General features: G+C 42.5%; 1 protein-coding gene across 4 annotated transcripts in view; it reads right to left on the bottom strand.

Annotated features, from left to right (window-relative positions):
• The window catches only part of scube3 (signal peptide, CUB domain, EGF-like 3), a 216,113-nt gene that overhangs the window by 156,991 nt on the left and 42,017 nt on the right, over positions 1 to 17,105 (bottom strand). For all 4 annotated transcript variants that reach the window (XM_080762693.1, XM_080762695.1, XM_080762694.1 and 1 more), the window contains exon 2: positions 9,942 to 10,064. In XM_080762693.1, coding sequence (XP_080618819.1) covers positions 9,942 to 10,064 — 123 coding nt within the window. The remainder of the gene's footprint in view (positions 1 to 9,941; positions 10,065 to 17,105) is intronic.

Raw genomic sequence — 17,105 nt, 5'->3', positions numbered from 1 at the left:
ACCAAAACGGGTTCCCGCCCGAAATGGGTTAAAGTAAAAGGTAAAAGTACTCGTGATATACAGAATGTCCCATTTGAAGTTTTCAAATAAAATCGTTGGAAAATCGCAGATCCACAAGCTCACAATGTGTCGCATCGCGAAACATTATTTGTGAGCTTGTAGATCGGCTGTTTTCAAATGTGGTTGTTTTGTAATAATAATCAAAACCTACAACGTAACTAGTAACTAAATATATGTTGCATGAGTAAAAGTACAATATTTGCATGTAGTGAAGTAGAAGTAAAAGTATTGACAGATGGAAATATTCCACTGCGCAAAAAGCATTGAATACGGATGTGTATATTACAAAAAGCATTGAATACGGATGTGTATATTACAAAAAGCATTGAATACGGATGTGTATATTACAAAAAGCATTGAATACGGATGTGTATATTACAAAAAGCATTGAATACGGATGTGTATATTACAAAAAGCATTGAATACGGATGTGTATATTACAAAAAGCATTGAATATGGATGTGTATATTACAAAAAGCATTGAATACGGATGTGTATATTACAAAAAGCATTGAATACGGATGTGTATATTACAAAAAGCATTGAATACGGATGTGTATATTACAAAAAGCATTGAATACGGATGTGTATATTACAAAAAGCATTGAATACGGATGTGTATATTACAAAAAGCATTGAATACGGATGTGTATATTACAAAAAGCATTGAATACGGATGTGTATATTACAAAAAGCATTGAATACGGATGTGTATATTACAAAAAGCATTGAATACGGATGTGTATATTACAAAAAGCATTGAATACGGATGTGTATATTACAAAAAGCATTGAATACGGATGTGTATATTACAAAAACTCCCATTAAACTTTCCAACATACTCCGGTAAACTCCCCAATTGTACCATCACACCTGTATATTACTGTATATCACTGTATATCAACTGTATGTGCTGCTAAACTTGAGGTTTACGGGCAAAATACAGTGCCCATAATTACCCGTTAACTCCTCTTTTCACGCAGTGGCAGTAAAGTTAAAGTACCTCAAAGTTGTGCTTAAGTATACAGTACTTCAGTACAGTCAGTAAGTACAGTACTTCAGTAAATGCACTGACCCTCTTAGCACAGAGCATTCCCAGGCTGCTGCTGTCCTCACCTAACATCACATCACATCACCGCATCATTGGCGTTGTCGGGGCAGAAACCTCTTAACTCCATTTTGTTTTAACTGTTAACCCATTCTGACCTGAGATCAGATTCATACGAGGTTTCCACTGGACACACACTGGTCCTGATGAACCCATTCTGACCTGAGATCAGATTCTAAAAATGTCAGTTCTTCGATTTTTCAAAAAAATAGCAGACCTACAAGCTCGTAGCGCGCCACTCGGTGGCGCGCTACGAGCTTGTAGGTCTGCTATTTTTGAATAGCTAAAGCATAACATGATGCTGACACCAAAATGGGTTCCCGGTCAGAATGGGTTAAAGGACCACTTCACCACTTTCCAACCTATCATCATATAATAGGTCCTCACTAATAATCGTGAAAAAAAATGGCATGATTTTTTTTCTACTCTGTCTGTGTCTCATAGGACGGCTGTGGGCAGTTTAGAAACAGTCTTCCAGTGACATTATCATTAGGCAGATTTATTTTTAAACAAGATTTCTTTACAAAAATATTTAGATTTTCATTATCGTGGCTTCCATTTTCGCATTGCAACTTTTCAGGACTAGAAAGCCTGCAGTTTCTATTAGCTTGCATTCCCCATCGATGATGTCACTGGAAGACTGTGTCTCATAGGAGGGCTGTGGGCAGTTCAGAAACCGACAGAGTAGAAAATAATTGCACCATTTTATCATGATTATTAGTGAGGACCTGTTATATGAAGATAGGTTGAAAAGTGGTGAAGTGGTCCTTTAACCCATTCTGACCGGGAACCCATTTTGGTGTTAGCATCATGTCATGCTTTAGCTATTGAAAAATAGCAGATCTACAAGCTCATAGCGCGCCACCGAGTGGCGCGCTACGAGCTTGTAGGTCTGCTATTTTTTTGAAAAATCGAAGAACGACTGACATTTTTAGAATCTGATCTCGGGTCAGAATGGGTTAATCAGACCAGTGTGTGTCCAGTGGAAACCTCGTATGAATCTGATCTCAGGTCAGAATGGATTAAGTGTTTCCCCCTGTAAATTAACGCCCTAGTTGATCATACTACAGTGCCACACATAAGCATCAAAAGTAGCAGATCTACAAGTTTTCAAGTTTGTGGATCTGCCTTTTTTTTTAATCCTGAAAAGTAACAGTTTTTAGACATATGAGGTTTACAGCAGACAGAGGCCGTGTACAGTAAATAACTCGAACCGTGAAGGATGTCCGTCCTGGTCGTCACGCAACGAGAAGAACTTCGACAACGACATCGTGGCCAGAGATGTTCTGTTCACTTAGAATCCACTCCATGTTTTAGTCAAAGCCAGTGGTGGTCCCCAGATTCACTCCATGTTTTAGTCAAAGCCAGTGGTGGTCCCCAGATTCACTCCATGTTTTAGTCAAAGCCAGTGGTGGTCCCCAGATTCACTCCATGTTTTAGTCAAAGCCAGTGGTGGTCCCCAGATTCACTCCATGTTTTAGTCAAAGCCAGTGGTGGTCCCCAGATTCACTCCATGTTTTAGTCAAAGCCAGTGGTGGTCCCCAGATTCACTCCATGTTTTAGTCAAAGCCAGTGGTGGTCCCCAGATTCACTCCATGTTTTAGTCAAAGCCAGTTGTGGTCCCCAGATCCACTCCATGTTTTAGTCAAAGCCAGTGGTGGTCCCCAGAAAAAGGTGCTATCACAATTACTTTAGCCACTTTATCGATTTAAATGTTGGCTATTCAAAAATAGCAGATCTACAAGCTTTTACATGTGTCTTGAATGACTTTAAAAAAAAATATATATATATATAATCCAAACGAAAGTATGCACATCTCTAAAAAACGTTCAGGTGCTGAACAATAAGATACGTACAGGAAAAAGAGTAGTCTGCACACCGTTTAGCAGCTCCCACGGTAGTTTTATTTAAGTTAGGATGACAACGTTTCGACCCTAAATGGGTCTTTGTCAGGAATGATACCTGACATCACATACGATATAAAACTACCTTGGGAGCTGCTAAACAGTGTTCAGACTATATTAGATTATTTGTTTTAACACAAATCTTCTCTCCTGGTGGTCGCTGGCAGAAATACATTTTCAGATGTATGTATCTTCAACCAAATACATGGTCTTCTAGAGGAGGGTCTGTCTGTCTGTCTGTCTGTCTGTCCCTCCCTGTGAATGCATGCTGCCAGCTGGACACAGAATTACCTCTGCTAAACGTTTATTTTACTGTATGTTTTATGACCTATTGAAATATTAAACTTTCATTTTACAATGGAAGTCAACAGGGGCTGTGATCACACTTAAATCTCCACAAGATCAGACCTTTATTGATCCCACGAGGGTCGCCAAAGACAGCACAACACCAGCAGGACTAAGGTTGCAAAATAAAATGAATAATTAGCTGCTTTAGCAGGCAGTTTGAGTTAGTTGTTTTGTCACTTTGTATACTTTTCATTGGTTCAGTATTTTTTTTACCAACACAGACGTGAAGGATTAGACGATATTATTATACAATATCCAACACGATACACCCTCAACCCTTTCATAGTGCAAGACAAAGGAAATACAAGACAACACACTAGTAAGCATGTCAGATGAAGTAGTGTCCATACCATACTGTATTGAACTTTTTTCAGAGCAATTAGTCTATTGAACAAGCCCCGTGGACACTGTGTGCCTTGTTAAACTGTATATCTTCATAGTTATCTGCACAAAGGACTGTCTCGAGTCTACTGGTTGACCCGCAAGGGAGATTCATCTATATTTCCCCCTGCTGCAGAGTCGTCCCACTTTCTCCCAAGAGAAGAGGTTTGAGTCGTTGTCTACGATAGTGTACAGTTTCCTCACTATATGCATCAGGTCATACCGTGTCAGTCAGGTGGAAAACTCATGTCAAAAACTGTTTTATCTTATATCTTAATATCTTTTTGTAACCCATTTTTCACCCCCGTGTCAATCATCTAATGTGATCCTGGGCTCTACACACCCTCCGCCAACCTAGTCCCCATATATGGGGGACAAGGGGAGAGCAACGGACTTGAACTCATGCTTCCTTCATGCCTGAGTGTCCAAGTTGCTCCTTTCCACCTGACAGGGGGGAGTTTCCCTGGCTGGACGTATAGCGCGTGGAAGGAACACGTTATTCCAACCAGTTCCTTTCCCCTCCATCAGGCGCCCCGGCTGGCCAGGGGGAGGCAGTTTAGAGACCAGGATTACTGCATGTTTTTTGTGAGGGTACCTACCCTAGGGGACACGGGGAGAACATGCAAACTCCAAACTTTCACCAGCCCCGCCTCGGGTATGGGTACTGATGACGTGGAGGAGGAAACACGCCGCCAGCACCCACAGCGTCCCGAGCGGGAATCGAACCCAGGACCTTCTAGCTGTGAGGCGACAGCACTACCGACTGTGCCACCGTGCCCCCAAATGTCCCCTTTTCAGGCATCCAAAGTAGCATCCAAAGTATCCAAAGCATCCAAAGTAGCAGATCTACAAGCTCAAAATGTGTCGCTTGTAGATCTGACACTTTTACTGCTTTTGTAGTATGATCAAGTATGGCATTAATTTACAAAAAATAAACAAATAAACTGCATCAAAAGTAATCAACAAACATTGGCAAAATTGTCAAATAATATGGGAAAGGCATAACATTGTGAAAATAGCCGATATACAACATTTTGGTTCTGCCATTTTCACAATATTTATCTGTGGGAACTGAGTCTAACTGAATGTGAATACATGCCTCAATTCCTACAATTCCAAGTGATTGTCAGGGTGGAGGGGTCCCCAGTTCATGATTATTTTGGGGGGGGACGTGTCCTGAAAAGGTTAAGAACCACTGTCCTATCTATATACAGTATGACTGATCCCAGGCTGGTCTCATGGACTCCCACATACTGTACACATATAGGAGCATGACATTACTGTATTTCATTTATGTCTTCAACCCATATTTATACTTGATATCTGGCCAGACACAGAAGAATCTTAATTTTACTCCAGAGGCCACATGTAATAGAATTATCTCTTCAGAACACAGTGTTTTATAAACAACACAAATTAAATCCAGTAAGCAATAAAAATGTCCTTGCACAGTAAATCCTAGTCGGACCTCTGAACCTCAGCAAGAATCTCTCAAGTCTAAACAAATAAGGAATCCAGTGCAACCTAAATAAGTCTGTTCTATTTTGGGCATTTTTCAAGCCTACGGACCAAGTCACCGATTTACAAGCTCAATGCAACTTTGTGAGCTTATAGATCTTCTATTTTTTGGAATAGGGCTAATTGGAAGTAAGTAAGTAAAGTTAATGTATAGAGCACCTTTCACAGACAGTTACAGTCACAAAGTGCTTTAACAACAATAAAATGAAAACAAGTCAATAAAACAAATTAAGAACTAAATCATTAATAAAGTAAGACAAAATAAAGCAATCAACATTTAACCAGGCCGGCTAAGGAAAGGCCTGTTTAAAAAGGTGAGTTTTTAACAGTCCTTTGAAAAAGAGTCCACAGTTCTTAGGTGGAGTGGAAGCTCATTCCATAGCCTAGGGGCAAAACCTGCAAAGGCTCGATCGCCTTTGGTTTTCCGCTTTGTCTGAGGAACAACCAGCAAAGCCTGTGATGTGGATCTCAGTGACCTGCTGGGCACATACGGCTGGAGCAGGTCAGAGAGATAAGGAGGTGCCTGGCCATGGAGGGCTCAGTGTGTAATGACTACACTAGAGTGTTAAAATGTATTCTGTAATTAACTGGGAGCCAGTGTAGGGAGGCAAGGACGGGTGTTATATGACAGGATCTCCTGGACCTGGTCAGCAACCTATAGCAGCTGTATTCTGAACCAGTTGTAGGCGACCTAATGCGGTTTTAGACAGACAGGTAAACAGAGAGTTACAGTAATCAAGACGTGATGACACAAATGCATGAATAATAGTTTCTAACTCCGGGTGTGAAACAACTGATCTTAGTTTGGCAATGTTACGAAGGTGAAAAAAGCAGGTGCGCGATACAGAATTTACGTGTTTGTCCAAAAGCATGGACTGATCTAAAATGATGCCAAGGTTTCTGGAAGAAAAGCACTGAGAGGTTACTACAGTAAGTTACCGTTAGATCTCAAAGCGCGGTCCTGGGTCCCCCAGGGGATCTTGAGGGGTTTCCAAGGGGTCCCCCAACCAAAATGAGTTAACCATTTCAACGCTATTAGCTATTTGAAAACAGCAATCTACAAGCCCACAACACGGGACACGTACGTTGGTAGATCTGCTATCTTACAATAAATGCACCACGTCTCTGTGTGTGTAGGTCTGTAATCCACGTAATTTGAGAACCGTTCATCCCACAGACTTAAAATTTGACACGGGCATTCCACACTAGAAAATGAAGGCCTGGTCCTACCCTACCCTAACTGGTCCAGTGGTCCTACGGTACCCTAACTGGTCTAGTGGTCCTACGGTACCCTAACTGGTCCAGTGGTCCTACGGTACCCTAACTGGTCTAGTGGTCCTACCCTACCCTAACTGGTCCAGCCCGAGTTTCGCCCCGACCCGAACAATGTTAGACCTGAAACCCTGAAAAGGTCTGAGTGAAGGAGAGAAAGGAAAGGACAAAAAAACGCCACTATATGGCCACGGCACCCCGCGCCGTAGTGTGAGAGAGAACTTATCGTCTTATCGTCGCAGAGATAAAGCATTTATGTAACTCACGCTAATGTTCCATTTCCACCATTCTAATGGGTTCCCGCGGGGTCAGTAAACATCTCTGAAATATAGCAGAAGCTCCCTTTAGTTTCCTCTGAAGTGACGCAGTTACCCGTTCACAAAGTGCAACTTTTTCATCATTCGCCGTTGTGCAACAGTCCAGAACAGAACTACATGACAACTGCCAATTTGGCTATAATATTAATCTAGTATAGGCTACTGTAAGTTTACATCGATCATTGCCTCTCAACCCCAAATACATACAGTAGTACGCGTGATGTGCGTCACAGACTGTGTCCAAAAGAACATACATACACGCTACAGAAACAGGAGATAGGCTCCTGCCATATGGTCCTCATGGCTCGGCAAGGCTACTTACTATCCTCATTCGACCACACCTATACATGGTAACGTGACACCTAAAATGTGCCTTCTAAATATATAGCTTGGAGCTTGGGTGCCACGCGATGAGAAGCAATTCCACTATGACGCGTGTCCTTTTTGTCACCATCTTGCATGCATATAGCAATATGGCGCCAATGCTGACGAGCTAAGGCCAGGACCATCCTTGCTCCAGAAAACGTCAATGTTCCAATCACGATCACCGGAAGATCAGAAATGACTTCCGAACATCGCCGATCTGATAAAAACCACAGACAGCGCCGTAGTTTCAGAGAAAAGAGCATGGGAAGGCCGTGGCCAATACAGAAAAAGTTGTATCGAGAAAGTTGTATGTGAACTTGTTACTTTTAACAGTAGAAAATAATTAAAATGATTGGTGTTTTAATTTGACGTTTTAATCACATTTATTATCACTTACGTTATGCTGATGACTCCCAGTTGTATTTTTCTTTTAAATCCTCTCGTCATTCTAAATTGTCTATTTTAAAATAATCGAGTCTAAATTCAATTAACGTCCCAAACCTAGTTGGCACCACATCTATACATATGAGGGTTTTTGATCAAAATATATATTCATTATTTCATTATGTCGAATGAAATAACTTTTTCCTTTGACATGGAAAAGTTTGAGAAGCACAGTCCTGATCTCCATTAACCCATTCTGACCTGAGATCAGATTCATACGAGGTTTCCACTGGACACACACTGGTCTGATTAATCCATTCTGACCTGAGATCAGATTCTAGAAAAATGTCAGTCGTAATTCGATTTTTCAAAAATAGCAGACCTACAAGCTCGTATCGCGCCACTCGGTGGCGCGATATGAGCTTGTAGATCTGCTATTTTTCAATAGCTAAAGCATAACATGATGCTAACACCAAAATGGGTGCCCGGTCAGAATGGGTTAAGTTAACTCAATATAAACTTCATTAAGTTTGTTTGCGTTCCATAATACTTCCATTCAGACCAGTGCGTCGCAGCAGTCAGATAGAAAGAAGCTGAGCTGACATGGAACAAGCCAAACGCCGACATATTTTACAATGGATTTAATAAAACAAAAATAAACGTTTATAACCTACGGGCATGCGGCCACGAAAAACACAAGTCAAGTAAATTAAAGAATAATAATAATAATAATAGCCAGGGAAAAGAAATGACACTGTAAAATATGGTTTTGCCATTATAAAAAGGGGGAAAAAAAGAAAGACATTTGCGGGGACGTGTAATGATCCCGAGACTTTGAGTACATAGAGAGCAGAGACGGGGCTGCCTTGGGCTGTGGAAATATAGAGGAGAGGAGAGGAGAGGAGAGGAGAGGAGAGGAGAGGAGAGGAGAGGAGAGGAGAGGAGAGGAGAGGGGGCTGCCTCGGGCTGTGGAAATATCCCTGGATTGTTTGGCTCGGTCTCTGTGGCCGTTTCATCTGCCATCTTCCTTCTCTTCTGTAACATGTGTAGGAAATTTACTGCATCATTTCATCTGATCCACTAAAGGAACCAGTCTGCACCTGGGCTGGGCTCCCCCCCTCCTCCTTCCTCCGTCTCCTCTCCTCTCCTCTGTCACCTAATCTCACCCCTCTCCTCTCCTTCCTCTGTCCCCTATAATCTCTCTCCTCTCCTCTCCTCATCCTTCCTGTCCCTTAATTTCACCCCTCTCCTCTTCTCTCCTCCTTCCTCTGTCTCATAATCTCACCCCTATCCTCTCGACTCCTCTCCTCTCCTCTCTCCTCATCCTCTTCTCTTTTCATTTCTCCTCATCCTCTCCTCTCCCCTCGAGTTGTAAAACTAAAGGAGTGACAGTCTCTCCTGGTGCAATGTCACTGACCAGGGGGGTTTCAGCTTGGAATTGATGAGGCAGACATTGTAAATGTCCTTCCTGTTCTAACGCAGTGTGTGTGTGTGTGTGTGGGTGTGTGTGTGTGTGTGTGTGTGTGTGTGTGTGTGTGTGTTTGTTTGTGTGTGTGTGTGTGTCTCTGTGGCTAGTGTCAAACTTGACGTGTCTCATATGACCCCGAGGTGTGCGGTGCCGAACGGACTGCCGGTTTCAGTGAAACCCAAAAACCACGATGTACCCGTCTGACCACGGGTGTCTGACCACGGGTGTCCGAGAGGGACGCACGCATTCTACGCATGCTTGTGAGATTGTATACATTTGCATTGTTGAATCGCGACACACATGGCCTTGAGTAGGTCGGTCTAATATGAATGAGAAAGCCAACACAAATTCTGTGGAGAAAAGGGTTTAAAGAACATCCAACAACCCATTAAGACAAAATGTCTCTGCCGGGTGGGAACGTCATACCGGATTCAAAACAAAACAAAAGCAAAAGCATGTCTAAAAGCTGGAAACGTGGATATGCTACTTTTGGATGCTTTCGTGTGACATTGTGGTGTGTAGTATGATGAAGTAGCATTAACAGTTCTACAGCGAATCACGCTTTACCCACATTTTAATCAAATATTCTACGCTGCCGAGATTGTTGCTACATATCTCAATTCTAAAGTGACACAGAAACTTTCCCGGTTTTCAGGGAAAGCATTTCAGGGATCAATTGATCAACCTTAATAGCCCAATCCTGGCAGATGAAAAAGAAAAAGGTAATTTGCCCACTGCAGGTATAAAGGGGGAGGGGGGACCCCTGGGACACCCCCATCCATCAACAGATAGATATAGGGTTTAAGTTGTTTTACCTTCACAGTGCTTTCCGTCTCCCTTGTAGCCCGACTTGCAGATACATTTGTAGGACTTGACGGTGTTCTGGCAGATGGCGTCGATGCTGCAGTTGTCCAGAGCCTCGGCACACTCGTCCACGTCTGGGAGGAGGGAGGAGAGGAGACATGGATGTTAGCCTACAGTGACTTGATGAGGATGAAGCAGAGAGACAGGGAGACAGACTGGACTGAAGCAGAGAGACAGAGAGACAGACAGGACTGAAGCAGAGAGACAGAGAGACAGACAGGACTGAAGCAGAGAGACAGAGAGAGAGACAGACAGACAGAGAGACAGACAGACGGGACTGAAGCAGAGAGACAGAGAGACAGACAGACAGGACTGAAGCAGAGAGACAGAGAGAGAGACAGACAGACGGGACTGAAGCAGAGAGACAGACAGACAGGACTGAAGCAGAGAGACAGAGAGACAGACAGACAGGACTGAAGCAGAGAGACAGATAGACAGACAGACAGGACTGAAGCAGAGAGACAGATAAGACAGGACTGTCTGATGATTACAACATTCAACTTGATGATTCATTGTCACACAGAAAATTGCGATGAACGATTTAATTGTGTCTTTGGCATTGGAAATTGGAATATTTAATAAGAATAGAAAATTACATTTCTGTTCGCCTTTTAGGCTATTTTATGAAAAAGTGCACAGGGCAGATATGACAAATAACTTCAATACGGTATACCAAAAAATTACTGGCTTTTTACAAAAAAATGCGGAAATAGCTGTCTGTCTAACAGACAGACAGACAGACACACAGGAGCAGACACTATAATACAACAATATCAACCTGGACATGAATGCAGCCTGTCTGCAGTAGAGACAACTCTGATCAGTGTGCAGTGTACCATACCAGCTCCTCCAGGACACACCATGCACAATTTAACAATGACAATGACGTCTTTTCAGAGAGCATATCTGTGGTCATAATGATGTACTGCTCATATTGTATCAACACACTGAACCATATACAGTTCGCTTGGAATTCATTCGTGCCGTGATTTTATATTTATTCCAGATTGTCTTTGTGTTTACGAGGTGACAGCATTGTGTGCAATGATGTCTTCCCTCAGTAGGGTTTCTTCTTGGTGTCACGGTCCGTGACGTGTTATGTTTTTCTAGTGTTCCTTGTTCTTGGTTTTACTTTACACTTGTGTTACCCGTGTTGTCTCACCAGTACCCTGATTACCCCAGTGTTTCCACCTTGTCTTGTTAGTCTTTTAGCCAATCATTGTGTTGATTATCTGTTAAGTTCACCCGTGTCTTTGTGTATTTATACTCCCCTGGTTTTGTCATTTCCTTTGTCAGATCATTGTTTTATGTCACTTGTGTTTGCTCCTAGTGAATTCCCAGGTTATTTCTAGTTCATGTTTGCCTCGTGTTCCTGCTGTTTTTGGATTTAGGTAATAAACCTTCTGCAATTCCACTACTTTGCCTCTCTGCCTCTGTCCTGCACTTGGGTCCGAAAACCTCCTGCCTTGTACTGTGACACCTGGAGGCTGAAACCTTGACAGTCAAAACGTGCCAGTGGAAAAATAAAAACTGTGATATAGTGACATCACAATATCATCTCCTCCCGTTACCCCTCCCCCTTTATTTCAATTCAGGTGGATCACCACCCACCACCACCCACCAGGCAAAGCAGCCATACGTAGGACGCGTTCGCCCTACATACGTACAGCACCGGAGTGCATTGCAGTGCGCACAGTGAGCCATTATCGAACGCGCCTTAATGAACCGGTGGGTTTGTCCACATTAAAACGACATTTCAACAAATGCTGTACACTTTTTGCCAAAAAAAAATCTTCCTCCTTATACAGTATAATACCTGATGGTCATGTTTTAGGGTGGGAACAAAATCACGGCACTCCATCTTTAAGAGGCCAATTCTACAAAATGCCTTCTTGATCATTAAGTTCTCAAACTTTTTTCGTAATTAAAAATGATTCAAAAGAAATTCGAGATATTTTAAAACATGTTAACAAACGGTATAGCTTACTTGTTGTTTTTCTTATGTTTGATTGCTATGTTTAATTTACTACCCGTACTTACTACCAAATGGCTTTAATTTATCACCTGCACTAAATCCTTGTCACAACGTGTACTTCAACAGGCTTTAGTTCCAAGCCTGTTGGATCTACGCAGGTGATACTGTTCCTCATCTGATATTCCATTCAGTTTCATTAACTACACATTAACCCATTCTGACCTGAGATCAGATTCATACGAGGTTTCCACTGGACAACACACTGGTCTGATTAACCCAGTCTGACCTGAGATCAGATTCTAAAAACGTCAGTCGTTCTTCGATTTTTCAAAAATAGCAGACCTACAAGCTCGTAGCGCGCCACTCGGTGGCGCGCTATGAGCTTGTAGATCTGCTATTTTTCAATAGCTAAAGCATAACGTGATGCTATAACACCAAAAGGGGTTCCCGCGCAAAATGGGTTAAGTCAATCCAGCATTTCCCACACGCACTCTAGCATGACCAATAGATCTCTTGAAAGCCTCTTGGATGCTTTTAAGCTTATTTCGTCATGCCAACAATCTCTCACATCTGTGCAATAGATGAACGTTAGTAATGCATTACGATCATTTTACCCCCGAGACGAAATGTAATAGAATTATCTCTTAATGCTGCACTATTGAAAACATGTTTACACAGAGATTTATAAACAAAACGACAATAAATTGAATCAAATCAACTAGGCAATAAAAATGTAATCACTTTTTTTTTCTTTTCGGATCTACAAAGCAACGTCTCTCCTCACGAACTTCTCTTCTCACGATTCGCTCATTACATGATTTAATTCTGGAGTTTGCTGGTGGTCATGTTCTTAATAAACCTTGCATGACTAGTCTGAGCATTTCACAATAAGCGACCATTTGGTGAGCATTTTTTCAGATCTACAAGCCCATTTAGATCTGTTATTTTCAACAAAGTGATTTGGTGTAGATGATGGAAAATGGGGGGGGGGGGGGGGGGGGGGGGGGCATGGGTCATCACCATGCTGGCTTGTGGTGGACATTTGTCAAAGTAATTTTTTTTTGCCACGGACAAAATGAGTGGACACTAATGAAGACCCTGAATGAATGACCATAACAGGTCTGTAACTCTGAGTGTTCAGATAGAACGGAGTTAAGGGGGTCCTTCCTTTGAACGAAGGGGGTCCTTCCAATATGCACATACAACATTTGAGAACCACTAGTTGGAGTCCTAATGTTTCATAGAAAATAAGTAAGTAAGTATACATTATATTTATAAAGCACCTTTCGAAACAAAGTTACAAGGTGAAGCAAGGTTAACCCATTTAGACCCGAGTTAAAAACATTCGCTCTGAAAGAATACTGTATACAGTATATTCAAAGATTTGCGCCACATTTTTTGCGATTTTTCAAAAATAGCAGACCTACAAGCTCGTAGCGCGCCACTCGGTGGCGCGCTACGAGCTTGTAGATCTGCTATTTTTCAATAGCTAAATTATAACGTAATGTATAAAACACCAAAAGGGGTTCCCGAAAACACAATATAAAATGAATCAGGTCAAAGGTACATGCATTTGGAGAAATATTTACGGAATAAATGAGTCTTTAGGAGACTCTTAAAACCGTCAACTGACTCTGCATTTTTCAACGCCAGGGGCAAGGCATTCCATAGGGTGGGAGTTACCACAGCGAATGCCCGCTCACCCGTAGTTTTCAGCTTGGTCGCGGGTATCTTTAGAAGACCTTTGTTGGAGGACCTGAGAGGTCTGACATTGGTCTTAGGAGGCGATATACGGTATACGGCGGGGCCAGCCCCTGTACAGCTTTAAAAGTAATTAAATGCATTTAAAAAAATCTATTCTGGCCTTAATAGGATATAGCCAGTGTAGCGTGGCTAATACTGGAGTTAATGACTGGTCGCAGATTTGTATATAGCTCTCTACTCCCCCTAGTGGACATAATATCTACATTGTGAAATGCGCAGATCACGCAAACCTCTGCAAAATAAAGGAGACAATGTCAGTGGCCCACAACGGTATGTGCCCTGTGGTGTTGGTGAGGATTCTGGCTGCGGAGTTTTGAACTAGTTGAAGTCGGGATAGTGATGAACGGCTCAGAGTGCATCGCAATAGTCCAGACTGGAGGATATGAAAGCGTGCATGTTTTTTTTTCCAGGTCTTGAGGTGAGAGAATAGATTTAATTTTAGCAATATTGCGAAGATGAAAGAAGCAGGACTGAGTAATCTTCTTAACGTGGAACGAACTCAAGGTTCATGTGGTTGTCAAAATAAAACACCCAGGTTCTTTGCTATACTGGTTTAACATTTGGCTCCTCGATGGCCGGTGATCTATTGGGGTACAACAGCCGTGTTCCTCCCTGTGGGGGCTCCTCAATGGCCGGTGACAAAAATGGTAAATGGTGCATTTATATAGCGCCTTTATCCAAGGCGCTTTACGTAGATTGTGCATTACATTCACCCATTCATACACCGATTGCGGCAGAAGCCATGCCAAGGTACCAATTAACCAGCACATCGGGAGCAATTTGGGATTCAGTGTCTTGCCCAAGGACACTTCGACATGTAGACAGGAGGAGCCGGGATTCGAACCACCGACCCAGGGATCATTGGACGACCTGCTCTACCTCTTAAGCCACAGTCGCCCCTTGATCTAGTAGGGTACAACAGCTGTGTACTGGCAGGTGGCCACAGTATAGGGTACAACAGCAGTGACTACACACAGAAACGTGTTGGGGAGGAAATCAATTGTGTGTAATGACTTTACATTGGGAGGAGGAGGGAAAAGGGTCATGATTTTACGTTTCACCGTTATGTAATGGTTGAAACCTTGGCGATGGATTCTCATTTGGTCAGCTGTTGCACTTTGCCCTGGTCTCTCCGCGCCATTACACAAGAGGCAGTCGCCAGAACGTTGTACAAGCCATCAAGCCATCCATCAGGCTCCCCAGAAAAAACAACACAATCACACACTTCATTACACTACATTTGACCAAAGATATGACACTGATAGACTCACAATGAGCAACAAAGGAATTAAGAAAAGTGTTCTTTTTTCCACCCCACACCACAAATCATCATTATTGTATAATTATGAACAATTGTGATTTACAACAACAATCAAGGGTTATGATTTTAGTTATGGTCGTGCAGCCCCTAGTGGCGTACGTGTCATAACCCATTCTGACCTGAGATCAGATTCTAAAAATGTCTTCTACATCCCGACAAGTTTTCTGAAAAAGCTATGTTTCTATGTCAGTCGTTCTTCGATTTTTCAAAAATAGCAGACCTACAAGCTCGTAGCGCGCCACTCGGTGGCGCGCTACGAGCTTGTAGATCTGCTATTTTTCAACAGCTAAAGCATGACATGATGCTAACGCCAATAGGGGTTCCCCGCCCAGAATGGGATAAACATTGTGAACAGCTGTGTAAAGAGCGTGCACGCCGTGTGTGTTTTTTCTAGGACCAACTGGAGTCTTATGGAATCTCTCAAGCTGTCATGTGTCATTTCTCTACCGCACTGTGATTCAAAGTGTTCTCCTGTATGTGTTCCTTTATTCCATATGCACTGTACGGGGAACGCTGAGACGCGTGATATGGATTGTGTTGCCCGTTTCATAATAATATAGGTTGTTATACGACCAACTGTGCCACCGTGCCCCCGCTAAAATACATTTTAACCTTAAGCGAGATGAGACTGCATGGTCGTCGAGGCTAGGCCAAGCCTTGCATTTTTTGCACTGGGTCTGCTAAGATACTCAGAAGAACAGTGTCTATTCCTAAATGTCAAAATCATTCTCTAGAGTGAGACATGCCAATGGGCACAACAGAGGGAGAAAGCTCCAATGACCTCGTTAGCCGTAGATTCTGCCCAAACTACACAATGCTGCAGCCAAAATGTGATATATGCTTTAAGCAGGCCTGTTACAAACAATTATTACATAATCACCTAATTGCAATTATTTGAGATATCTGCATAGGAGGCCTTAAGTATGTTTCAGCAGTTTCAATTGAAACGGGCCTCCACCCTCAGGGGGGGCCTCAACAAAATAATGATGTCATAGGTATATGGGGGCCTCATATGTGGTCTTGAAACGGGCCTCCATATTCCTAAGGCCGCCCCTAAACACACCAAGCTGGCCATAGGGGGCGCTAGCTCCCCTTAAAGAACCAGAATGCAAAATGCTTGTCATTCAGGGAGACATCAAATGTCTCTTTTGGGTCACGGGCTAAAAAGTTTTGGAACCAATGGACTATAGACAGATTCCGTAGCGGGTCACATGGTCGCAGCCTACGCATTTCCTGTTGGCGGAGACGACACATCTGCGGTTAGCCCGCACCTCTTCTACTACAGTGAATGGAAAAGTGACAAACGTTACTCATTTACCTGCTTTTTACTAACATTACAGAGATTCCCAGCACATCGGGATGAACCTGTGTAGTTTATGGCTGCTCCAACAGTAGTGGCAACATAAGAAAAAAAAGAAAAAAACGGAATGTCAAAATATCTACCGCGGTGGCTGAGACCAGAGCCATTGAGTAATGGCTGAGACAAAGCAGTGAAAGATACATAATGTCAGTCTTACCCAATACCCAATCTTTCTGTTTTAGGAACACAAATGCTGCTGTACTTTATACCTCATACTAAGCATTAAAGTATGAGGTATAAAAAGTACAGCATTTATTTATAATTTATTGCTTTGCTACCGAAAAGAAGTGTGAAGCAGAGGAACTTACTCTCTCTATTCAGGGAATCTGAAAAGTAAACACCTTAGCAAATGCCCCATCTTTCACACCGTTTCTGTTTCCGACAATGAAATGCTCTGACAATCTGCTGAACTGCCGATGGCAGGACATGTGGAGTTCTTAAAACGGCACATCTGTAGGACTAAGACAAGCGATTAATCAATTTAATTTCTTTTTTTTTATGGTCTTACAGAACGGGCCGTCTGTTCTTGTGCAATGAATCCGAACCAAACTGAATGCCTGGCGTGTACGAAACGACAAACAAAGCAACCGCAGCAACCAAAAAAAAACAACAAATAAATCAAATCTATCATTCATACTATTTTGAGATACCGTTGTTTGACAGAAGTAAATAAGTCAGTCCTAGCAGCTGTGTAA

The sequence above is a fragment of the Protomyctophum bolini genome, assembly GCF_963924005.1.
Source record: "Protomyctophum bolini genome assembly, chromosome: 5".
NCBI classification, from domain to species: Eukaryota; Metazoa; Chordata; class Actinopteri; order Myctophiformes; family Myctophidae; genus Protomyctophum; species Protomyctophum bolini.
The sequence above is the reverse complement of the archived record's forward strand: the minus strand, read 5'-3'. Positions and strand labels throughout refer to the sequence as shown.